The 26771-nt window shown below is 42.5% G+C and overlaps 1 protein-coding gene across 4 annotated transcripts in view; it reads left to right on the forward strand.

The window, feature by feature from the left end:
- Window positions 1-1844: 1844 nt before the first annotated feature.
- The window catches only part of LOC148016026 (uncharacterized), a 29318-nt gene continuing 4391 nt past the window's right edge, over window positions 1845-26771 (forward strand). Inside the window, exons 1-9 of one of the 4 annotated variants that reach the window (XR_015688176.1) lie at window positions 1845-2133; window positions 2579-3193; window positions 12487-12563; window positions 12701-12869; window positions 13109-13197; window positions 13497-13661; window positions 13758-13835; window positions 14095-14198; window positions 16762-16867. Coding sequence is in view for 2 of the 4 variants with exons in the window: in XM_087664738.1 (XP_087520864.1) it covers window positions 2614-3193; window positions 12487-12563; window positions 12701-12869; window positions 13109-13197; window positions 13497-13661; window positions 13758-13835; window positions 14095-14198 (1262 nt within the window). In the remaining 2 variants the exon portion in view is untranslated. Of the gene's footprint in view, window positions 2134-2339; window positions 2445-2578; window positions 3194-12486; window positions 12564-12700; window positions 12870-13108; window positions 13198-13496; window positions 13662-13757; window positions 13836-14094; window positions 14199-16761; window positions 16868-26771 lie in introns of all 4 variants that reach the window. The other 3 variants (XM_087664738.1, XM_087664739.1, XR_015688175.1) reach the window with 3 other exon arrangements.

A 26771-nucleotide genomic window follows, 5' to 3' on the forward strand; every position in this document is an offset into this window, starting at 1 on the left:
GAGAGAGAGAGAGAGAGAGAGAGAGAGAGAGAGATTGTTGATAGGTTGTTTGGTTAATTTATTTTATGTTTATTTATGATTAGTTTTGTTGATAAGTTAGTAAGTTAGTTTTGTTTATGTTAGTAAGTTCCGTTTGTTTATGTTTGTGTGTGTTTGGTATTAGTTATGTCAGTAAGTTTGTCGATTTGGTAGGTTGGTTAGAGAGAGAGAGAGATTTCCTTATGTTAGCATTATATTTGTTTTGTTAATACATTAGTTGGTTGGTTTTATTAGTAGGTTAGTTAGTTTGTTTAGAACTAGTTTAGTTAAGAATGTTAGTTTAGTTTGTTGGTAAGTTTATTTGGTTTGGAGTTGGTTTAATTTTTGGTTAATTGGTTGAGGGCTGGTTTGGCTTGGTTTGGTTGAGGTCTTAATTAATGCTTTGGTTGCTATTACTCTTTATTGGTGTTTGATCACGTATTTGTGAGTATGCAACAGTATTTTTTCGTGACTATTGTCCAAGTTGGTGATCTTTCTCTCTTTCAATATAGGTTATAATGGATTATATACACTTGATTTGATTTTGAATTTGAATATTTGGTGATATTTTAGTTTTTTATTTATACAATGGAATTTTATAGGCAACATAGATATCTCTATGTCTCTCTCTCATTTCAATGTCTTGAGATAGGGTGATACATTGCATGCATTTGAGTAAGAAAAGACCACACACACACACACACACACACACTCTCTCTCTCTCTCTCTCAAATGCTTTAATATAGGGTGATACATATCATGCATCTTAGTGAGAAAAGATTACACACACACACACACACACACACTCTCTCTCTCTCTCTCTCTCATGTTTTAAGATTAATGGATTATGCATGTTTAATTTGATTTTGAAATTGAATATTTTAAGATAGATGAAACTTTTCCAATGATTCCTCGAAGAAAAGAGAGCTCCATTTTGGTTAGTCCCCATGGAGAATTTTTGATTTTTTGTTCGCGTTGGGGCCCATTTGGTAACATTTGGATGCAGTTGCATAGGCACAATCAAAGAGTAATGCTTCGTGGTTTGTTGATTGATACGAGGTTTGCAATTGATTTTAGAATGCATATATTTAACTTTGTGATGCAAAGTTTTTAGCACAATCTCTTGGAACAAACTATGGTTTTGGGCTCTACTCCACTTGTGTATGTTATCCTTGAATATAATAATAAATCCTTGAAAAGGAAGAAAGCTTTGTTTTGGTTGGCTCAATTGGAGAAAGCTTTATTTTTTATTAATACTAGGAGTCTCCTTGTAATGCTTAGATACACTTAGACTTTGTGGTACATTCTGTATATCTTTCTTTTATGGTCTATTTCAACATAACAATGTTAATTCTAATTATAACATTCAAAGATTATATAGAGTTACTTCTAGATATCACCGCAAAGCAAGTATAGATACAAGTTTACAAGTTTGATGCATAAAAGACATTATACGCATATGTGAGTCTCTAAGCACCTAAATGCAAATGAGGGAGAGGGGGAGAGAGAGATGTAAAGAGGGTGAGAAAGAGAGAGGGGTCGCCAATGGAGGAGAGGGATAAACAGAGGGAGAGAGGGAGCGACGGAAAAGGGGAGAGAGAAAGAGATAGAGGTTGCGAAGAGAGGAGAGAGATGAAAAGGGTAAGGGAGAGAAAGATTGGCAAAAAATGATGAGAGAGAAGCTGCCGCAAAGCGGGATAGTGTTCTTCATGCGCAAGGAACACTAGTACATACATACATATATATATCAAGGAACACTAGTACATACATACATACATACATACATACATATATATATACACACACACACACATACATAGTACCACGTGGGAACATTAGACGATAGAGTCGGAATTGTCGAAAGAAAAACATTCAATACCTGTTCACATCGTATAGCCTACTCTCTCTCTTTCTCTCCGCGTCTGGGTCTCAGTCTGTGTATGCCTCTCTGTGGCTGTGGCTGTGCCTGTCTGTATCTGCATGCTTGTATGGCAGCATTGCGTTCCCTTGGTATCAAACGTGCACGTTTCCGCACCTTCACGCTCATTTTTCACGCCAAATGACGCAAGCGAGCGACATAGCTGGATTCTGCAGGCATCCCACCTATTCTACCAGGTATGTGAGGTTCAGACATTTCCGAGCCTCTAACCAAAATATCTACTGGCAAATGCATTCTTGTAATGGAAAGTACCTTGCCAGAAGCAATTGACAATGGTAGCATTGGATCTACTTGAAAACTTAGAGTGCATATTCTGCATCTTATCACCGACTTCCTTTTTGCCTTCTTATTGTGTGCTCATCTTTAACATCTCTATGTACAGATTCTGTTGGTGGACGAATTATCTCGTTATGTCTCGTACTTTAATGTTATTCAATGAGATTGTCTAGTCTCAGTTTATTGTGCGTATAAACATCCAAGGCAAACGGCAAGTTTACAAGAGCTCATGCCCGACTCTGATTTGTGTTAAGCCGTTGTTCGCTTGTACATTTTGGATTTGCTGATCTAAATTTTCAGACACTTACCGCAGACAGAATTTATAACATTACCCATGGTAAACAGGTTAAACAGCGCAATTTGATGAGCCTTAGGAGAAAATGGACAGCTCAGGTGGGAATCCGGAGGTGTATCAAAATGGAAGAAGATATGGAATGCAGCTTACACCTGGTTCCTTGTCAAGTCCTTTATCAGCTCTTGTAGAGCTTTCACGAATTCTTCGTGGACGACATCAACATGCTGACATTGATAGCGATGGGTCATTTCCCAGAAGACATTTACGTGTACATAGTGAAAATGATCAAAGTTTGAATGAGAGAGCAGAAGTGTCTATCAGAATCATTGAGGCTGGTGAAAGTGATAGTCTTCAGTTCGGCTCAGGACAGGATAGTCTCGAGTTCAGTTCTGGACATGCAGTTTCTCTTCTGAGGGATGCAGAAGATAGAGACGCACAAACTTCACATGTGCACATCCAAGATCTTGTGAGGTCAATAGGTGCAGACAATGACTCTGCAACAGGGTTGCATTCTTCAATTGCAGATGATACCATATCAAGTAACATAGGAGGTAGAGGGGCTGTTTCTCACCGATATGACTTTCAACAACTAACAAGATGGATAGAGCAAGTTTTACCATTCATTATTCTTCTCCTTATGGTCTTTATTAGACAGCATGTACAGGGTAAGCATCTCCTATGTTTGGGGTTTATTCATTTCTTGTGCATCTCCTTATTAGTAGATTTGGTATTCATTCCCATTGTTTATGCATCTCCTTATTAATGGATTTCCACATGACATGTCTGCTGTTTGTGTCAGTTTTGAAAGCAATTAGAAGTGACTTTTAAATGACACATGTATGGTTTGTAATTAGCTCCAAAATTTAAACAAACTGATGAACTCTTTTTAAAACATACAAACCCATGATATGTATTGAGGGGACTGCACAAGGGGCACACCCGCTAGGAATAACATGTTTTATCCTATGATTTGTATCCATCAATAAAGGGAGAGTCTCCTTACACCCATTGCACTATGGGAACTCACCCTTCACTTGGGAGTCCCACTTAATTAGGCCAATCTACCTAGAAACCACTTAGGTGAGATAGCATCTACCAAGACCACTTTCTTAAACCACCATTTGTAAAGCCTTTATAAAGGCACCTCATCTTCATGAATAAACAAGTTATTCTCCATCTTTGTACTTGTATACTTTGGTCTTGCTGTACTTTCTCTCCTCCTCATCTCTCTTTCAAATATTCCAGTGTGGTATCTTAGAGCATTCTAAGGTATGGATCCTTGGAGCTATGAGGAGTGGGCTGCTACCATGGCTTTGGAGGTGGAAGAAAGATTTCTATTTGGGGGTTGAAGATCTATGGTTATGCTACTAGTCATGACCTGTTTTTGAGCTAAAACATTGCTTCAGATTTCAGCTCACCCACTAATGCTCGGGTTTGAGGAGGCTTTCTCCAATTATTGCCTGCTCTTTTCACAATAATAGCTGCTGTTCACTCTATTTTCTGTGCTCAAAATGGTCTATTGTGCTGCCATAAAAGAAGATTCCATTTCTGAGAATTGAAGCTATTGGTTATTAGTAATATTGCCACTTGTGGCTGTATCTTCTGATACGGTGGACAAGCTGCGACCTTCTTTGCATTGTTGATGCTATTCTTGCTGACTGAACGTCATGCTATATATCTAACTACAATGTTGAAGTTCAACCACTCTAACGTGATGCCATAGCTGCTCCATTCATTGCACCTAAAAAAATGAAGATCGACTAGTCCAGTCTTGTGATTTGGCACTTGTCCCTACTGTTGATGCTGCCATAGATCTTGTAGGATTAGTGCTTGAAATCACGTTAGCAAAGTTTGTCTATTGCCACATGGGTTTGCTCAACTGCTATTCATGCCATCAGCTACATTTCAATCACTACGTTCAAAGTGAGTGTAAATGCCCCGAACAATGCAGTATGCTCAACAAATACTTATAGCTGAATACAACAATTCAACCATGGAAATGTAAAAGTAATGGAGATGAGATTGAGGGTTGAAGATGGGCATCCATCTGCATCCATCCCCCCCCCCGCCTTCCCTTTGTTGCCCCAAAACAAGGAATTTATATCCGTTGAACTGAAGTTTTTCAGGGAAGAGCTCAATTACAATCAACCAGAGAGAGGAGTAGTTATCATTCTCATAAGATCATGAAAAGATGTACATGCTATTGAGAAATCACTCTTTCAATCAAGTTGCTTCAGTTAGAGTTTCATCATGGACAACCCCCAAAAGGGGTTGGGTACCCATATTTTGGGGCACCATCGTAGAGTGATTAGTGGGGCGCTATCCTAGAGTGATAAGTGGGGTGCCACCCAGATAGACTGAGGGCTATAAATAGGCTGTCTTCATTCATTCCTCACCACTATCCACATTCTTCACGATTCTTCTTTTGTCATTAGACATCCTTTCCTTCTATCTCTGGCCTCTCCCTTGCTGCTCACACCCCTTCTGGAGGACATTGCAATTCAAGGTTCGTAGTTGCCTACTCCATCTTCACCCTCTGCTTTAGGCGTCGTCTTCCACGTCATTAGGGCTTTGCGTTTGGAGCTTCCGTTAACTTGGCATCATAATCTCCACCAAAGGCATCAACTCTCTCTTTCTTCAAGTGCCATCAATATTTAAGTTTGGTAGCTTGGAGACCTCCACATCTAGTGTTACCTTCCCTAGCTAGGCATTAGCATTTTTCCGTTGTATCAACTTTCCTTCTCATAGCATGATTTAGTGCATCATCATCGTATTCTCTTGTATTTCTGAGTTTCTCTTTTCTTTGAATGTTTGCCGTACACACTTTGTGTTTCTCTTAGAAAACCTTATTGTCTCTTTGCATTGTTGCATATTTTAACATGGTATTAGAGTGCAAAAACTCAGAGAGCTAAAGATCCTGTTCCTTGGAGAAGGCAAAGATAGGTTATAAATTCGGCATCATCTATTGATTTCTCCCTTGATTTTTGGTGCATCACCGAGTACAGAGATACCCTTCTCTTCTCTCCCTCCCACTCCCTTTTATAGGTTGACGCTCCGATGCTATGACTTCTCCACAGGCAGATGCATAGGCCAATGGGTGCTCCTATTCTGGCATCACTAGACCCCCCACCGATGCTTGCTCAATGTTGACACCGATCTTTGCTCCCTATATTGTCAGAGTATATGCATCTACCCCTAGATACACTCATTGTGCCATCTCTCTTCTAGGCCATAAAGTCCTTTCCTTTCCCTACCCTTAACTACTCAGGTTTGAGAGACCACCTTTGGGAGTTTTTCCACTTCTTTGGCACCTAGATACCTTCTTCGGCACGACTGGCAGCTCTTCCTTTGTCATTGGATGATTCAAAGCTTGCGATTCATGAGTTTTTAGATTCCGGATTTAGAGGGGATGCTCTTGCTTTGCCCTTCGCAAGGGCTCCTACTTCTTTTTAGGCGTCAAAGGGGGTCCTTGCACCTCCACCCTTAGAGGGGGTACCTCCTTATCATGAAGCTCTTCACCCACCATTTACTCCTTTGGGATGGCTATTGTCAAGCAATCATTTCTCCTCTTGATACCCATGCTCTTAACGTACCACCTAGATCGGGTTCTTGGAGGTTCAGTCGTGACTAAGTGATGAGGCCTTTGAATTCCTTCAAGCATGGAGTCACGGAGCTAGTGGCTTCTCTCCTAGGTGGAGTTAGATTCTACAGTTCATCTAGTTTCTTGTTCCTTACTACAAGTTATCTTTCAGGTGGAAATCTTGGATCTTTGGGATCCTCTACCTCTTCTCCTTACCTCCGTTCACTCCTCTTTCTTTATCCTTTTTGGGCCCGAGAGGGGGTGTTCAAAAAGCACTCTTTTAGTCTAATCGCTTTAGTTAGGGTTTCATCATAGACAAGGACGTTGCAGTTTGAGGTTTGTGGCTGTCTACTCCATCTTCACCCTTTGCTTCAGGCGCCCTATTCCACATGATCAAGCCTTTGCGTTTGAAGCTTCCCTTGCATGGTGTCATCGTCTCCTCCAAAGGCATCAACTCTCTCTTTCCTTAGGTGCCATCAGCCTTTGTGTTTGGTAGCCTGGAGACCTCCTCCATATCTAGTGTCACCTTTTTCAGCTAGGCATCAGCATCTTCTTACCTAGCATTACCTCCACTCTTGGCGTTGGTTTTTGTAGTGCCAGGTTCTTGCGTTTTTGGGTTGGTGGCCTTCATAGGCTGTGTTTACCCTCCTAGCGACTGTCCCTTCACTTGGCGATCTTCGTCTCATTAGGTGTCAGGTTACACAGGCCTTTGGTATCCACTGGCCCACCTTTTGCTGGCAGAGGACTACGCTTGGCTCCCTCGACAATTAATGATCATATTTTTCCTCTCGAATGGCATCAGAGGACTGTGCTTTGCTCCCTTGATAGCTCTCCTCCATCTTCAGGTTACTTTGATAGCCCACTGCTCGGAGGACTGCGTTTCGGACACAAGCTACCAAAGATTTTAGCCTAAGTTAATCTCATATTAATGGCTAATTTCTTTGGCTCTCGTATAGCCCCAAAGTGCAAATTGAGATAATTAATTCAAAATATGAGGTCGTAGAATATTTTATAGAATAGTTAAAATGGCTTTAAAAGTTCTATTGTAGGGGATTAGTGGCAAGCCATTCTTTGGTTTTGCATTATCCTTGCAGTTCTCATTTTCCTCATTAGACACTGCCACAATTTTTTCCCTTTGCCTTTAGCCATAACAAGCAGTCCTTGGAGCTTGCATTTTCATCTCCATAGTCGTCATGACCTGCCCAGATCATTTAATTGCTGCTCTCAAGTGTTAGTCTTTGCTGCTAGTTTCCCTTGTTGGGAATAAAGGGCCATCGTGCCTTTTGTATGTGCATGGGTGTGAACACACCCTTAGCACATTTGTACTTTCATATATATATATATCTATCTAAAAACCTAAAGAGGTACACTCGTCATTGTACCCACAAGTCATGCTCACTCTCCTCTCTACTTTGCACACACACACACACACACACACACACACTCTCTCTCTCTCTCTCTCTCTCTCTCTCTCTCTGTCTCCCTGTTGTGAGGAAGCATTGCGTGTCTCGATCCTCGCACCACCGGTCACAACAAACTGGTATTAGAGTGGCAAGGAGTGCACGCTTCTCGAGATGAAACAGACAGTAGATGTTGTAGGAGTCCCAGGCGGGCTCAATGAGTAGTAGACGGCAGTTGTTGCAAAAGGCAGGCTGCAAAAGGTGAGTAGGTCATGAGGTCGTGGGCAACAGTTGCTGCAGGCGCGTCAGGGCAGTTGACGTGCGGCGAGAGATGGCGGGCTGCGACTGGATCAGATGACATGCTCCAGGGCAATTGTCGACGGGCGCGTGGCGACTGCATGGCGGGTCAACAAAACCCACGCCTCCCCCCCCCACCCTTCTTTTCCGGTCACGTTTTTTCTTTCTATTTTATTCTCAAAAAAAAAAAAATCTATCCCTCTTTCTTGACGGGGGTTCGCGTGCATAATCATAGAGCTCAGATTTGTGCAATCTTGGCCTGGAAATTTGGGGCTTTCCCGGATTTGGGGATTGTGATGCAGGGCGACCATTTGTCTCAGAAATTGCAGAAATTTTTGACATTTTGCCTTCGACATTTGGGGCTTTTCATGTACATGCAAGAATTGGGCTGAAATTTTCCCAATTTCTCAACATTGATGCACATTGGACCCCGTGCAATTTGGGGCTTTTGCTGTTTGGGTAAAATTTGTGCGCCATTTGGTCATTTTATGTACATGTGGGTTTAATTTCATGCAATTTGGACACCTAGCTCTTGGAAGAGTTTGGGGGTTTTGCTGAAATTGCTCTATTTTGGCAAAATTGGCTTGTTTTGTGCATGTCAGAGAGAGTGCAGATGTATGGTTGATGCTTTGAGCACAAAAATTTGGGGGCTTTTGACTGTGTGTGTCAAATTTTGTGCCCGTGGGTTTATGTACAACAGAAATTGCAGCTAAAATTTGGGACTTATCATGTAATGTGATGTATTTGCCCTTGAAATAGCTGTAATCAGTTGTCGAGTGTTGTAGCACAAGGTGTAGTGCTTCTGAATATTAATCTGCAAATCTGAAATTTCTGCTTCTATGCGGTTATTTATTGCTGCTTGGTACTTGTTTGTACCTTGGTCACGTGTGCAGTTTAGGCCTGCATTTGCTGAATTTTTTGGTCACATTTGGGCTGAAAATCATGGCTGGCAGTAGTGACAGCAGTAATCTCATGCACATTAAGAAGCTTGAAGGAGCACATAATTTTGTAGTTTGGCAAAAACAGTGCTACAAAATCCTGTTGTAGAAGAAGCAGGCAAAGCTGATTAAGAACAAAGGGGCAAAGCTTGCAGATATGGAACAAGAAGATTGGGATGAGTTAAACAAGCTTGCATGCTCAAGCATCGAGCTATCGATTTCTGATGCCCTGTTGTTTAACATTGAAGGTTTGGATTCTGCATATGCTACTTGGACTCGATTGGAAAACTATATGCACAGAAGAGTGCAGCAAGCAAAGTGTATTGGCTGAAAAAGCTTATGGATTTGCGTATGAAAGAGGGTACAACAATGTCTACTCACTTGAGTGAGTTTAACTCCATTTTCAGCCAGCTGGTTGCCTTGAAGTTCTTGATCGATGAAGAATTTAAGGCTACGTTCTTGCTTTGCACTCTGCCAGAGAGTTGGGATACATTCAGGACTGCTATGAGTATTTCTAATGTGATTCTTTTGTATGCTGATATAGAGAGTGCTCTACTCATGGAAGAAATGAATCGGCAGAACAATGCATCCAGTAAGTCTTCTAGTGCTTTGTATACTAGGGGTTGATCATAGTAGAAAGGCAAATCTGATAGCAAGGGATGCAGTAAATCACGTGGCAAGGATGTTAAATGCCATCATTGTGGCAAGAAGGGTCACTTTAAATGACAGTGACAGTGGGAATGACGTACCCTTGGTCTCTTCACACTTTAGTACACATGCTTTACTTGCAGATACGGATGATGACATGCACACTTGGATTCTAGATTCAGGTGCTTCCTTTCATGCCACCCCTCATCGTGAGTGATTTTCTGACTATACAGGGGGTCGACGTGGTGTTGTCCATCTTGAGGACAACTATGCATGTGACATTATAGGTGAATGCATTTTGTTTAGGCATGTTTGGATTAATGGGGCCTTCTCGATTTTGTGTTGGCCTTGGGTGGGTGTTGGAAATGGTCACTATGGAAACTCCGTGAGCTGTGAAACGTGTTGCAGCTTGCATGACTGAAATGGTTCATCCCTAGCTTCAATTTATATGTGGCGCCTTTTGGTTTTCATGTTGGCCTTGCATGCTTTATTTGGAGGGTTAGTGTGGGAGGAAGAGATGATGTGAAAATTAATGTGAATGACTCTGCATGTGTCCACAGGAACCACCTCTTGCATCATTTATCTTTCCAAAATTATTACATCCCTCAATGAAGCAGTTTAGCTACTTTTCAGATCTTTGTTAAGTGCAAACATCTCTTTAAAGATATCTAGTGAGTGTCTAAAGGAGCCTTTTGAGACTCTTGGTATCATGTAGCATGTGTGGTGGTAGCAATACTTGGGCTTTGCAAAAGGAGACCTCTAGTGCATAAGGACTCATTCTCTTTGGTAAACATTTAAGCTTTCAAGATGAGTCTCTTGTGCATCATTGTTTTTGTAGATTAGGAGCTTGTCTCTAACTACACTAGCATACACTTCAGAGGAGGGTGACTTGAGTGTTTCTTTCGCTCCATGAGCTTATCATTATGAAAAAGCGCAGGTGTTTGAAACTAGGATATCAATGCATCTCCACCTGTGAGACAATATTGTCTTGAACCGATGTCCTTGAATTTGACATGGGGCCTTTCTTCCATAGTTGCTGACAGGGGATGGGGATGGGGGTAGGGACGGGGGAGTAGGGGAAAATAGGGGATGGGGATCTAAAAATTATATGTTTTCTAAACATAATCGAGATACTCTACAAAGAAACTTAATAGTAAACAAATATGATACCTTAACAATCTCCTTAAAATGTCACATAAAAGTTCAAATTTAAAGGTGATACATGAGCCATGAAACTTTGAAAGTTGAAACTATACTGAACAGTGAGTACTCAAGTCTCAAATTGAGTAGTAGAATTGACAATACCAAATGATCACCGGTGACTTCAGCATGAGAACTTGGAAACAATACAAGAAACAAGAAAGAGTGGAAGTAACACTCAAAAGGAGTACTAATCACTGAGACTAAAGACAACAAGACCAATCATCAGATTGCCTACCCCTGCCACTGGGACAAGGGGTAGGAGCTTGAGAAGATGTTATGAAGGGGACCCAGGAAGATGATGCCATTGTGAACAGGTCTGGAAAAAGGGTGAACAGGTCAGGGCCTCGGGAGTCAGCCTGTAGGGCATGTGGTGCACGCAGAGGCAGTGCAGGATTAGGCTGCGCAGAACCAGGCACGGGTTCACATGTGACACTACGCAGTTGTGGCAGTGCTGAGTGACCAGTCCTGAAGCCAATGGGCAGAATGGTGGCTGGTAGAGGGGTGACGGGCAGACAGGGAGAAGGGTGACAGGCAGGTGGGCAGAAGGGTGACGGCCCACAGACATTTCGATGGCGGCTGGCACTTCGTGTCACATTGCAGGCAGGTTGTGAGTCGCAGGCAGCAGGCATCGGGGGAGTCACTATCATAGTCAGGTGCATGTGGTCAATACGAGATATGACGCCTCGTTTTTGCCCCCAGGCCACATGGTGTCCCGCCTGTGCATCCCACACGTCCCTTGCATCCCGGGGACACATCCCCTTGTGACAGGACCCTTCGTGGAAACGCCCTGCTTTGGGCACGTGTCCTGCGTTTTGGGATGGTGTTCCAGTGTTCTGGGCCCGTGTTCCCTACGTCCCCTGTGTCTATGTTTTCTTCAGTCGCTTTGGTTGCCTGGACCCTTTGCCAATGCCTTCAGGTTTTCTTTCTTGAGTTGCAATTAATGCTGCTATGTACAAGTACCTTATCATATATGCGTTTATTTCAGCTACTCACTTGCTCATGTAGATCTCTTTTGCAAGGTTGTGTGAGTGTGCTTTATTATCATTGCCATTCAGGTTTCTATCAGCTGGTTCAATGTACACGGGTATTCACTCCTGTTGGCTGCTCACAGACACTAAGTAAGGATGAATACAATCTTGTAAATATTATTGCTTTAGAACACAGTTCTGGTGGTAAAATCTGTAAACAAGCATGGGAGTTCATTAACTAAGTGAACTTGTTGAGTAACCAATCTGGCTCATTTTGAGTATTAGAGACCTGAAAAATCAAAAAGAGCTTGATACCTGTGTCTCAAAATTTGAGAGTTTCTCTGTGCAACCAAAGTGACTACTCCAGTGTCAAAAAGTTGGTTTTGCAGAATACCCTCTGATTTAGTATGTCCTGACTTTTGTACAAATTGGTACCAGAAAGTTTGAGTGTACATATCTTAACCCAAGACAAGAAAACCTATTTTCAAAATTTCCCCAATTGATCTTTGCCAGCTTTCTGAGCATTGAACAGCCCCCCAAAATCTCGTAGAGAGTTTTGTAGTGTGCATGTGCAGGCAAGTTGCTGTGTAGATGAATGGTCTTGATGAAGTAGGTCCTTTGGGGTTGTACAGAGCCTTTTGCCACTACCCTTTGTTTTATGTAAGTGCATAATGGGTGTGGCTCAGGATCCGTGTTTGACAATGATGCACATGCACCTAATCACGAACTTGTTTAAATGTCATAGAATTATAAGCTCATTTGGCTGTTTATGAAGCTTTTTTAAAGAAGATGCTACTTAAGAAATTCTGAAAGAAAGTTGTTGCAAGTGGTGCTTGCTATGGTTGTTTATGCTATCACAGCTGGATCTGTTACTTTTTGAATCCTAAAGCAAAATTGAAAGTTGTTTTCTAAAACATTGCACAGGCTTTTTTGTTACGTTTTGGATATCAGCAGTAATAGTCAAGGCAAATGATTTACTACGGAAGCAGACAGCATTAAAGGTGATTTCTAGCTTTTAGCCTTCAAGGTTGCTGCAAGTTAGCCTCAAAATGAACCATATTTTCTGAATATGGTTGGATCTATTTTGGTTCTCAGTATTTAAACTTACTGCTATCATTGTTCTTCATTCCATCCACAGGGGGACAGGAAAAGAACTGTGCTACTGGCTCTAAGTGGCGTATTACTGACACACATTCTAGTGGTCTACTGTTTATACAAAGGGGCAGACATTTTGAGGCCGCTGATTTTGGTACCACCAAAGTATATTCCAAAGTTTTGGCAAGCAATCTTCATAATTATAGTAAATGGTGTGTTCAAGTCTAATCCTATATTCTTAAAATCCATTTTCATGCCTACATCTGTGCACACAATCTTTTGCTTCCTGTTAGACTATTTGACTCAGCAGCTGTACTCTTCTTTTGGAGCATACAATGCTTGGTTGATAAGACACTTTCACATTGTCATGTTGTTTGAGCATTTTCCTTTAGATTGTTGAGCTCTCCTCAGATGTTTCATTGTTGGTTTCATGCATTGTATGTTGTGACAGACACTATGGTTCGACAGATGGCCATGGTTACTAAATGCTTTATATTGATACGCTTCAAAAACAGTCAAGGACGGCCTTACCGCCAACAAGTAATTTTTGCATTATGCTTAAAATGCTTCCTCTGATTGCGAAATTTGTCAGGTCATTCTTTAATTTAAAAACTGTATGCTATTTTTACTCAATGCCACCACAACAAGTGCTAGCTCATGTATAAGCCATTTGTTTGTGGCTACATTCTATGGTGTCCCCTTTTCTTTTCTCATTTTGAAAAACTTACCCTGCTGTAATGTGTCTGAGGGTACTTCATTGACACTGGTGGCATACACTCTGGTGTCGTTTTCGTTCTCTTGTTTGATCGAAAAACTTACTTTGCCATAATGTGTCCCAGGGTCGTTTATTGACGGTGGTTGAATATATTTTGCTACTTTATAGAGCACTCCTCCCTGCACCTGTATGGTATCGTTTCTTCCTAAACAACGATTATGGGAGTTTGTTCTCATCCCTCATGACAGGACTTTACCTCACCTTCAAGCTCACAGCAACCATAGAAAAGGTTTGCCATCTAACATTGATCAGTTCAGATTAATGGTCTATGAGTACTTTGTTCCATCTTTCTTTTTTATTTCTTAAGTGTTGTGAATCCTTGCAGGTTCAAAGGTGTTTTGCAGCAATCAAGTTGCTATTTCGAAGGGAAGCACAATATGGATCTGCTGCAACACTTGAAGAGGTTAGTGTTTTATGTGCTCAACTGATTTCTTTCATTGTGCCCATCCAGTTGGGAATTGGTAGTGAGATTTGAAAAGAGTAGTCTTTTTACTGGTTTTCCAACACAGTTTGTAAAAAAACAATGTTTAATATGTCTTGTGATTAAAAAAGAATTCAGTTTTCAGTGTTTATCTTAGTCAATTGAGGATTTCAGATTCTTCTTTTGTTAGTTCATCCACTTGGATTGTTGAGGTTGATTTTGACGATCTGTCCTTTTTCAGGTTCTAGCAGCTGGTGACCTGTGTGCTATTTGTCAGGAAAAGATGCATGCACCTATTTCACTCCGGTGCAAGCATATTTTTTGTGAAGACTGCGTGACTGAATGGTATAATCTTCAATTATGTGCATAAGTCTTTGTGTGGAGTTGGGGACTGGGTTTGCAAGGTGGAAGGATTATTGCATTCGTGTTTGCATGGGCATCTGTGGAAGACTATATATTTGAGGAGATATTGGGCAGTATTCACATTACTGTTGGCAGTCAGTTATTTGCAAAGAAAATGATCCCTTTCTTCAGTGTTCACATTTTCAGATGGTTCCTGCAGCAGTCTCTCTGTGACTTGTATAATTTTACCAGGCTGATTTTCCTTTGCTTATTATACTTTAGGCTCTCACTTATGGTTTTTGAAGGCTTTTTTGGTCTTGGAGATTTTCCAGAGGATTGGTTACAGCTGTATTACCACTGTTTGACTATTGTGTATAGTGTCTTGCTTCTATGCATTTTCAGATGTAGGCATGCAGCATGCACAGATGAGAGAGAGAGAGAGAGAGAGAGAGAGAGAGAGAGAGGGGTCACGAAAAAAAAGAAAAAGAGAGAGAAGCCCCTATTACAAAAAAAAAAGAGAGAGAGGGGAGCCTTTGACTACTTGGACTGATATTTTATTGCGGATCTTATGCACACCATGGGTTTTGGCCTGTGTATGTCTCATTTGATATAAAGCATTGATGCTTCTTTGTGGGTAATGCTAAATGGCAGTGTCACTGAGCCCTTTGCCCTTGCGCACAGTCAGCCCTTTGAGTCCTTTGTTTTTTACCTTGTAGACCCATCTAGTCCTCACCATGCTATCCCATTTGGTGGTCATTGGATAGTTGGTTGGTTTATCCCTTTCTTTAGGTCAACATTTGGTTGGCTGGGTATTGGCTGATGACACTTTTAGGATCCTGATTGCAGAAAGGGATAATCTCTGCAAAGCATTGGATGTTTGGAACTTTTTTGGGCACGGTTTTGGCCTCCATATCAATGTTGCAAATCCTCCCTTATCAGCTGCAGTGAATTGGATTTGCAGTTTGGCAAGGTGACCAGGCATCTAGGGTATCAATTTGGGTGTTGATGTTCTGCCAAAGCACTCGCTGAAATGGATTTCACATAAATTGGAGGCTAAGTTTGTTTATGAAATCTCAAGCTTAGCCATTCCATGTTTGTCTCAAAGTGGCATAGACTATCATGCTACCCATTCTTGCTTATTTTTTGCCTCTTCTGCCTTGGACTACCACTACCTTGAATGATCTTACTAGGCACATCTGTTTTATGTTATGGAAAAATGACTCCTTGCATGCAGGTATTTCTTAGATTTCTTGGAGCTATGGGGCTATTTTGGATGTGGAGACTTGTATGGTGGCTGTTCGTTGGTCACTTTTTCGTGCTATGTGCACTGATCATCACCTTGGGTCTTTATTATTCATTTTTTTTCGTGGAGGACCGAGGACTTGTGCATGGTACTACCAACATTCAGGGCTTGTAGTGGCACATCCTTAACATTGATGCTCATTTCTTGACATCTTCCTCTTTTTTGGTGACTCATTTGGTATGCTCATGGAAGCTAGTTTTGCAAAAGGTGCAGTGGCATCTAGTAGAGGATTGCTTGGTTGTAAACTCTTTCAGATGAAATTGTCGGTCGTGTCAAAAGCTATCTCTTTGGATGGGAAACATGAGGACTGAAATTTAATTGCACGACACATCTGGCTTGTCTTCTGTTGCTGATGCCACTCTAGCGAGTTGCAGTACGTTGACGTCTTTTCGCACAGGTAGGAGTTTTTTTCAGATCCCTCGTGGATATTGTGACTTATGGGGTCAAATTTGATGGTATTGCAGCATAGGCAGCCCTTTCCTGCCCTTGATTTTGATTGTCCTTGGCAAGATTGGGATTTGCAGACTGGCTCAATCTTGAAAAGGCTTTGGCTAATCAAAATGTCTTATCTCATGATCAAAGATCATCGTTGGCTGGTCACTAAAGCCTATGCTGTTTGGGGCCTGCATAAATCTAAGGCTTGTTGGAAAATGATTGAGATGCAAGGTTGGCTAAACAAGACATTGTTCAAATGTAAGGTCTTTCTTTGGAGAGTGTTGATTGGCGGAGTTCCCCTTGCTTTGGCTCTTTCAAAGTTTTGAATCTTGAACATCAATTGCTTCTTTTGCATTATCAGTGTGGAATTTTCTCATCACAAATTTATTTTTTGCCCTTTAGTTAGAAAAATTTGAACCCTCTTGTTTGATATTTGGAGAGTTGTGGTTGGGCGGTCGTTGTGCTCCTCTAACTGGGTCTTTGCTAATGCAAAATATCCCACTTTGGCGCAGCCACATATGAAGATATTGTTTTGCTTTCTTAGATTTTGGGATTGTTAGCGGAATAGGATCACACGGAATGCATTCATTTTTGACTCAGCCTTTGGTGTCCAGGGACATACTGCTAGGCTCAAGGGTCTTCTACATTGGCAATTAGATCTCATTCAATATGTTGGCCTTGTTCCTAGGGAGGACTTGGTGTCTTGGCATATGGCAATTTCTTTTGTTTCTTTGCCGTGACTTTCGTATTCCTCATGTGAATTGATATAATACTACTCATTATGAGAGAGAGAGAGAGAGATTAACGTCTTTTGGTCATTTTTGACAGCAAGAGACACTTGGAGAGGGAAGGAGATTGAAGAATCTCAATGGAGAGAGGCTAGCAGCAATGAATGGGAGAAGCGATGGCGGATTTGGCTCCCCCCCCTAACCTGGTGATGTGTTCACCTGCACTGTGCACTGCTTGAGATTTGCGCAGGGTCCATTTTGCCCTGCTCTCAACATTGAGCCTTGCCCTCCACATCTCACCTTGCCTACATGGCCCCTATTTGTGTATACCCTGTCGACCTGCTGTGCCTACTGGCGTGCGACCTATCTTCCTGCGTTGCCTTGCTCTGAGAGAGAGAGAGAGAGAGAGAGAGAGAGAGAGAGAGAGAGAGAGACACGAGCAGCTCTGATTGCGCCCTGCTCCTGCTCACTGCCCATCTGCGTTGATTTGGTTCTGTGCCGCCTTGTTCTGCACCCAGCTATTGATCTGCCCTGCGATTAGACTGCCAATGTTTCTACTCTGCGACTTGACCGTCCTGCGCAGAGATTTTCTGACTGGAGCACATTGAAAGGGCTTTGGGGATTAGTTGCAAAAGTGTAAGTCATTCTCAGGCTGACCTCATAATTGGTACAGTGCACACACAGAGCTTGTATACGGAGACCGATCTTGTTCAGATCTGTGACAGTTTATCAGGGTTTGAAAATAGAGATTATAATAAACATTAAGCTTGGTTATGGAGAAACTGCAGGAGTCAAATGGTATTGATATGGCCTTTCTTGACCAGCATATGGGGAATGGGGATGATAAAGATTTGGTCGAATCAGATGGTCATTCATTAGAAGAAGACTTTGGACAATTGATGGCTGGGGATGAGATGGGTGAATGTTGTAAAATGTTGGTTGATGAACTGGTCTTGTGTGCCGAGAATTTGCCTCAATCAAATGTTCATGCTTCATGTTCTCAGCCTGATGGACCTCTTTAGTTTATGCTGGTCATTGCTAATAATCGAATGTCGGATTATGCTCAAGCCAATGAGGGTAAAGCGAGTTCTTTATCGGAAGGGGAACATGTGGTAGCGGTTATGGGTATAGATCTGGTTTTACAGCAGATTGTTGCTTTCCATGAGAGAGCAACCATCTTCTACTTTACGGGAGGGACTCCTTTGATTACTAGAATTTGTGACTGGTTGCAGTCTATGCTTGTCAATGCTGAGATGGGTCAAGATGATGCTTCAGCACAAGTGTAGGCCCCTCTTGTTGAAGAGATTTATGATGGTTTGAAGGGTTTCTTTGAAGTTCTTTTTCACTCCCCGGAAGTGCGTGCTTTTATTATGCAACGTATCCCTTTGTTTATGGATGGTCAGTTAGTACATATGGTCCCTTGGAGACCTATGGCGGAATTTAAGGAGGTACTTAAGCAAGCATGTCCAATTTGGGTTGAGATAGTTGATTTTCCTGCACATCTTTGGAGACTTCTACCTTTGGTATTGAGAACTCTTAGTGAGGTGTTGGTGGAGCCTCAGTTGGCCTCCCGCAACAGGAACAGGGCTTGCATGCTTTGGGATATGGGGAAACCTCGCTAAAGTCCGGTTTGAGGTTTTGGGATTGCAAATATTGGTTTACGAGCTGAAATGGGGTACATTTGCTGGTCACTATTTTAGATGTGGCCAATTGGGCCATTTCATTTTTGAATGTGATAGAAGCCCTGATGTTTTGCAAAGTTCAATGGTTCCTGACACGGATATGCTTAAGTATCATCCCTAGCAAGTGGTTTAGCGGCCAGAAGTTGATCATGAGCAGCTGTTCCAACATGGACATGATGATGGAAAGAAGAGTGTTTCTCAAACTGGTATAGAGCGTGCATCACTTTCGATTGGTTGAAATTTGCCTCTACAGGATAATTCTTGGGTTACTGTGGTTAGATGCAATGCTAGACCGGAGCCTCGTTTGTCTGCTGCCTACCCACCTCCGTTGCCTATCACTCAGACTTTTCAACGTAGAGGTAGGGGTTTCTACATGAAGCCTCAACCCTCACGTTCTCCTACAGTCGCTGCAGAGGATAAAAGGGCTTTTGATTCTGCTTTTCGCTTTGATGCGTGAGGGAGGCTTGTGCCTCCTCGTGATGTTTACCGCTTTTCGCAATAGTAGTTTCCTTCCTGTGATTCGATTGCTAGTTTGCAAAGAGTAGATGTGATAGATGTGATCCGAAGTGGAATGGAGAAATTTCAGGCAGCTAAAGCTGTTGATATGAAAGGGAAAGGGAAAGGGAAATGGATGGTTTATAGTTTTCTTTCTCTGTTTTATCATGAAAATTGCTTTATGGAATGTGAAAGGTGTTTTTTCAGGCAGTAAGTAGCATCGTTTGTGGAAAGTTGTGTTAACTGGAAATTGGGATGTTTTTTGTGCCGTGGAGCATAAACAACATGCTTTGGCAGGATCTATCTATGTATACAAGGATTATTCCGTTTTTTTAAGTGGACAATTTCCATAAAAATCTGGAGTTATGTTGGCTGTCAAATCATCCGTGCAACCATCTTTGGTTTCTCAGAACCATCGCGGTAGATTTATGATTCTGGAAATCCTATATGAGGGAGAGATTTTGTGGCTAGTGGGGGTGTATGCTCCTTCTATTACTCGAGAACGTCGTCAACTCTAGGATGATTTGCACTGCCTTGCCATGGCTCGTCCAGGATTTGTTATGGCTGACTTTAATGCATGTGTATCTATGGATTAGGTGACTTCATAGATCTCGGTTATGGATGGTCTTGAGCGACAAGCTTGGGATGCTCTGGCAGCAATATCCTTGAAACAGGATCCTGGATGCATCCTTCTCAGATCGGATATACTTCTCTCTCTCTTCAACATCCAAATACTTGGGCACTAGATCGGATCTACATTTGCCAAAGTGATTCTTTTCTTCTTGAAGTTATTGATATGTGGGTGGAGAGACAACATGTTTTATCGGACCACTATCCTTGAGTCTTGGAGCTAAATCACAGACTTGTCCATGCCTTTAAGGCCCTCCTTGCCCGTTTGCCTCTTCATTTCAATCAATCCTTTTTGCTGCAAAATCAGTTTTTGGAATATATTCAGCAACTGATTGCTTCTTTTAGTTCCAGGGTCATCTCTGAAGGGATGCAAGCATGGGTTGTTTTTAGGGATAATGCCCAATCATTATCCCGACAGTATGGTATTCAACATGCTTCCTCTTTACGTGCTGAATTGTAGCATGTGCAATCATTGTTGACCCACTCGTTGTCTTTGTCTCAGTTGGGGGGCTCCAATGATGACTTGGTCACATGCATATTGAATGGTTGAAAGGCAAAATTCAATCTTTATAGGTAGAGGAATATGCTAAATCCAAATTGCTAGCTAGAGCAGAAGCTTTACACGACAATAACTGTCAATCCCATAAATTTTTTGCTCGATTGCATCAGAAATATGCTCGTGAAAATATTGTGTGTTTGATGGATGAGCAAGGTGTTACGGTGACTGAATCAGCTTCCATCAGCTAGATATGTGTTGACTTTTATAAATCATTGTTGGGCCCACATGAGATTCTTTTAGATGCGGTTCTTTCTGCTCGCAAGTATATTTGCAATTTGGTTGGTAATCAGGTTAAGCTAGAATGGGTTGATTTGATGGAGGCCAATATTTCGGAGGAGGAAGTGGAAGTGGTGCTGTCTCATTTGCCTCGAAGGAAAAGCCCTAGATGGGATGGGCTTCCTAATGAACTATTTTCGGCCCATGTGGAGCAACATAAGGACCCATTGTCTCGTTTGTGTCAACAAGTGTGGAATTCTAGTGAGATGCTTCCAGACTGGAAGATTGCTGTCATTCGGTTATTGCCCAAGGTTCCCTCTTCATCCTCCTTGGAACAATGGACTTTGGAGACCCATTTCTGTTATTGGTTCTTTCTATAAAATCTTTTCTAAAATCATTGCCAACAGATTGCAAATAGTATTTCCGCTGTTGATTCATCCACACCAGTATGGTTTCATTAAGGGCCGGAATATAATGCACAATATTTTGAATGTTCAATTGGGGATTGACTATGCTAAAGCTTCAGCCTGTTGAGAAACCCTACACCCTTCACCCGCAGTTTGCATTTTTGTGTTTTTTGTTTTGCGTTTAGGGTTTGCAGCCCCAAAAATGGGCACCATCCTAGACTGATTGTGCCTATTTATAGGCCACTCTCTCATTCATTCTTCACGGCTGATTCATTCAGTCCGTCACCTTCTCTCTCCAGCCTCTACTACTACCCTCACACCCCTTCAAGAGGACATTGCGGTTCGTGGTTCGTGGTTGTCTTCATCATCTTCCTTGTGCTACGGCACCCTTGTTCCCTTTTATCACATTCACTCCATGATTCAAGTCTTCATCATTCCATTCATGAGAGTTTCTTCTCTCTTTCCTTCTATTCTCAGTGTTTGCCAAGTTCACTCCGTGTTCCTCCCTGCAAACCCTACTGTCTCGCTGGTACGTCATCTTTTGACATGGTATCAAAGCTGGATTTGCTCAAACAGCGGCAAGGATCCTCCACTCCAATGACGGCACAGACCGGTGGCGGGCTTGGCATCCACTTCTCTTCTTCTTCCGTTGCATCAAAATTTCGTTTTTGTAGGTTTGAGGTGTTTTCAGCTTGTTGTCAACACCCCTTTCACGGAGGACATCATAGCCTCAGCTGTCCCTTGCTGTTATCTACAGTCTGGTGCTTGTTTCCAGCCTTCCACCCACAGTTTGCAGCTGTTTACAGCAGAGCGATTGTTGCTGATCACTCTCCATTCAGAAAACAATCTCGTTTTTGCAGATTTCAGGTATTTCAGCTTGTTGGCCACACCTTGGAGGTGGACATGGCGGTCCAAGCTTGCCATTGCTGTCTATAACAGTCTGGCGCCTGTTTCTAGCCTACCACACATTGTTCAGAGTCGATTTCAACATATTGACTGCTGTTGCTGGTTTTTCCTGCGTTTTTAGTCTTTCTCTCTCCTCACCTGTGTTTTCTACTAGTTGCAACCTCTTACTGCTGGTCGCATCCTCCTCGCACTGGCAGCTTACTTCCAGCCCTTCCACTGTCCTCCTAGCCCTTGAGGCGGACATTGCAGTTTATGGTTCATGACTCACCTCTTCCTTCTTCAGCAAGGCACACTGGTACCAATGGCTTCTTTACCAACAGATGACCGGACTACTGGGTGCTCCTACTGTGGCATCATGGAACACACCACCGATGCTTGCCGACTTCGACCTTTGCTCCCCACCCTCCCAAAGTATATGCGTCTTCCACCAGGCACTCCTTGTGCCATCTCTCCTTTCTGGGCCATAGAGATCATTCTGCATCGGCTATCAAAGTACTATGCTCAAGGCAATAAGACGCATCCGATGCGCACTAAGTCCTTTCGAGCACATGGAGGACTGATTGGCGCTACGACTTCTTGGAGATTGTTGCAATGCCAACGATAGTCTTTTTCCACTTATTTTCAAGTACAGCGGCTTCCACGACCTACGGATTTGCAGTTCGCTCCATCGAGAGATAGCGATTGTTTGGTACCGTCTCCTCGTCAGTTTGCTCCTTCGAGAGAGAGTAGTTGCTTGCCTCCTTCCTCTTCTTCGGCTATCCAGTCCGCTCCACTGAGAGACAACGATTGTTGCCCATCTCTTACTCATTCTGAGGCCCATCCTTCCCCACCCTCGACTACTCAGGTTCGAGAGGCCACCTCTGGGAGTTTTTTGGCACCCTAGATACCTTCTTCGGCACGACCGGCGGCACTTCCTTTGTCATCAGACATTTCGGAGTCCGTGATCCGCCTTCCACCTTAGAGGAGAAACCTACTCTACATGAAGTTTTCACCCATCCTCTACTTTCTTGGGGTGGTTGTCTTCGACCAGTCATCTCTTCTATTGATACCCAGGATCTTTAGGTACCACCTAGATCGGAACCTTGGAGATTCAGCCGCGACTTGGTGACGAGGCCTTTGTATTCCTTCCAGCATGGATGCACGGAGCTAGTAGCTTCTCTCTCGAGGTTGAATTTAGGGTTCTTCAGTTCACTCTATCTATTGTTCTTTATTGCAAGTTACCTTTCAGGTGGAAATCTTGGATCTTAGGGATTCTCTACATCTTCTTTCTCCTCTTCTCTTCTTGCCTTGGTCACTTGGTCAGTATGGAGCCACCTCCTGAGATTGAGTACGAGCATATCCTTATGGTTCTTGGCACCACACAAAGTCCGACATTCCTTCTATGCATTGCATGTTTTCATCATCTTTGTACTAGGGCGCTTGGACAAGTGAACAATTTTCCCACGAGGGACACTGTCCAAGTGGCACCTGTTGCATGAGCATTCTTTAACATGTAGCATTGTATCTCCATCTCACTCTTCTCTTGTTCTCCTTTTTGGGCCTGAGAGGGGTTGTTGAGAAACCCTTCACCCTTCACCCTTCACTTGCAGTTTGCGTTTTTGCGTTTCTGTGTTTTTCGTTTAGGGTTTGCAGCCCCAAAAAGAAGCGCCATCCTAGACTGACTATGCCTATTTATAGGCCACTCTCTCATTCATTCTTCACGGCTGATTCATTCAGTCTATCATCTTTTCTCTCCAGCCTCTCTACTACCCTCACACCCCTTCAGGAGGACATTGCGGTTCGTGATTCGTGGTTGTCTTCATCATTTTCCTTGTGCTACGGCACCCTTGTTCCCTTGTATCACATTCACTCCATGATTCAAGTCTTCATCATTCCATTCATGAGAGTTTCTTCTCTCTTCCCTTCTATTCTCAGTGTTTGCTGAGTTCACTCTGTGTTCCTCCCCCAGGTTGTTATGCTTCAACTTAATATTGAAAAGGCATTTGATCATGCTAGTTGGTCTTTTTGGCGGCGGCTGATGACCACCATGGGATTTGGGCCTCGTATTATTTCTCTTGTGGATACCATTAGTTAGGGTACTGTAGCTCGCATCGCACTTAATGGAGGGATCACAGAAGAAATTGCCTTATCTTGGTCTCTTCGACAAGGCTGCCCTCTCAGCTCTTTGCTATTTGCTTTAGTCACTCACCTGATGCTTTCATTGTTGGACAAGTTGGCCAATCAAGGTGAGATTGTTGGTCCTGACTCTTCCTAGTGGGGCCCAACTTTTGGGGTAATCTTTGGCAGATGATTCCTTCATGTTTCTTAAAACTGATCGCTCGAATGTCAATCAAGTAATGGTTGCATGGAATATTTTTACTATTGCATCAGGGCTTCATATTGACGCTCAGAAATCTACACTGCTTTCTTGCACGGAGAATGATTTGCAGGCCTTGGGCTAGCATGGAATTGTGATTTCTAAGGGAAACATAATTAGACACCTGGGCTATCCTATTAGTGTGGATGTAGCTCCCTGTACATTGCTGGATTGGATGTCATTCCGTATTCATGATCGGTTCATGTACTGGAATTCTCAAGGCTGGCCTCTTCATGTCAGACTTAAGGTTGCTCAATGCATCATGATCAGTATGATTTCGTTTTTCTTGCCTTTTCTTCCTTGGACCGAGAAGTCCCTTCTGGAATTGGTTTAACCTATCCGATTCATGTTGTAGAAAAAGAAAGGGAATCGCTTGGGCCAAGTGTGGATTTCGTGGCAGCATATTACTACTCTTGAAAGGATGGGGGGAGTAGCCTTGTTGGATGTTAACTTGTATATGACAGCCTTGAGGCTAGCACTTTTGCAAGCATTATGTATAGAGAGTCATCCTTGGTCAGACATTGCAAAATTTTTCATAGAAAACATTGGAATCTCTTATGGAAGCACAATTATTCATGCTTCTTGGTGGCATGTGCTTAATTCCACAAGACCTCAGTCTTTTCTCCTTTCTCATTTGATCGCCTCTTGGCAGGCGATGTTACGTTTTTTAGTTTGGTGCCCTCCTAATTCTCGCGAGGAGGAGAATTCGATGCAAGGTGTAAGTGCTGGCTACTTCCAGGTTGTTGGATTGGCCTGATAAAGATTTGCATAGAGATAATTTTAATCCAATGACTCGTTTGGGGTTGCAGATAGTCCTTGATGGTGTCATGCTTGGACAGGCCCGTCTTTATTCTTTTCGGTGTATCCATTAGCACTTCCGGGTACCTCGAGGTTATCATGACATTTGGTCGTCTATACCGGACAGGCTTTTGAGGTTTTCCCCTTTACCAATTTTACAGCCATTGTCTCCCTGGCATGATTGGAAGTTTGTGATTCCTGATCATTTTGAATAAAGGTCAGCTAACTAGATTTATCATCAAATGATGGATGCCAAGAGATGGGTCATGGGAAAGGCTAATAAATTATGGCATGTTCAGGATAGCAAAAAGAAGTGGTAGGAAAGGTTCATCTAGCTTTGGAAGTCTAAAGTGTTCATGTGGAGGCTACTTATTGGGGGTCTTCCAATTGGCGACGTGCTACATGTCTGCAAGTTCTCTGTTGGTCGTTGTGTATTTTGTACTGTATGCGATGAAACAGTGCTTCATCTCTTTGTCTCTTGCCCTGTTGCTAGACAAATTTGGAGTTTTGTTTCTCACGTGTGGTTCGCGATAACTCAGCATTGGATATCAGTTTGTTCGTGGATTATGGGAAAGATGACTTCTTCGTCTTCTTTGCAATTAGATTATTCATGCCTTTTCCATTTCCTTAGATGGACAGCCATGTGGCATATTTGGCGTACTCAGAATGCCTTCATTTTTGATTCTGTATCGGGTATCCATGGTCATGTGGCTTGTGTTTGTGGTTTAATGTTATGGCAGATCTCCTCTATGGTTGCAGCTAATCTGATTATTCCTGACATTGCTGCTCCTTGGTTGGATATTGTTCGCTCCACTCCAATTGTCCTTTCTGAGTGACATTTCTGTGTTAGAGTTGTGGTAGACTTTCAGTTGTATCTGTGTTTTTTTCTTTGTTGACCTATTCAATTATCTTCACGAAAAAAAAGATTAACGTCTTTGAAGCCAAATTCGACCTATGAGAAAAAACCATGTACAATGTTGATGGTCACTAGACATCCAAGTGTGATGTGCTAAAAGATGGAGTGATATACTGTGAAAAGAACCTAAAGTGATGTACAAGACAAAATAGTGTCCATGTAGGGATATAACAAGAGGGTAAAGTTGTGTGGCTAAGTGATATCTAGTTCCACCCAGTCAAGATTGGTGGATAGAGTATGCCATACATCCATGATGAAATAGTACGGGGGTAGTATTTGGACCGATCCCTCAGCTTTGTCATGTGTTGCTCAGGTCATTGGCAGATCTCCCTCATCTCTCTTTGGTGTAGCATATTTGTGTGGTATTTGTGTAGCATGTTGTAGCTTGCTCTGATCTTGTCAGCTCTCAGGATTGTCACCCCTCTCCGTATGTCTGCTATATGTGGAGTCACCATCTAGAAGAAATTGGTAAGCTATGACTGACATCCCCCTTTGTGTATATGGGGCTTGCCTATAATAATGATGGGTGGAGTCTTTAAATCTCGACTAAGAATTGGCCTAGGCGGCATTGGTCTAGGAACTCCATGACTAGTTTGACGGAGGTGTTCTCTCCAAATAGCATAGGGTATCTAGCTCGAACTGTGCTATAGGACAATCCACTTGGCTTTAGGTATGTGGGCTGTCCTCCCAATCTCAATCTCAAGCTGATGAGAGGATACTTCAAGCTGGCCAATGGCTACTCGCATCTCATGTGGCATGTAGACATCTATGTATCCCGGTCTCACAATGAAGCCATCCCTTGTAGTCCTCATAAAGTGATCCTTATAGTATGACATCATCGGTGGAAGAGGCCGTTGGGGTGGGGTGAAATCCATGTGTGCTGTATGTATAGTTGATAAAGGTCGTGTCACATGACTAAGTTTTTCTTAGTGTGGGAGAGATGCATGAAGGGGGAGTTAGGATTATACTGCAGGTCATCCATGAGAGCATGATGATCTACAGTCTCTCAATTTGTGTCTATAGGTATGTATCTAGGCCAGGGTCCAAAATAGGTACACCATACATCATGGCTGGTGTGACCGATTTGTTGAATAGCCACCTTTATGTGTGGGGCTCCTAGAAGTGTGCATGGTGGCTTTGTCTCT

This window comes from Lygodium microphyllum, chromosome 23 (assembly GCF_053477565.2).
Source record: "Lygodium microphyllum isolate KBCC chromosome 23, Lygodium_microphyllum_v1.1.10, whole genome shotgun sequence".
In the NCBI taxonomy this organism is placed as follows: domain Eukaryota; kingdom Viridiplantae; phylum Streptophyta; class Polypodiopsida; order Schizaeales; family Lygodiaceae; genus Lygodium; species Lygodium microphyllum.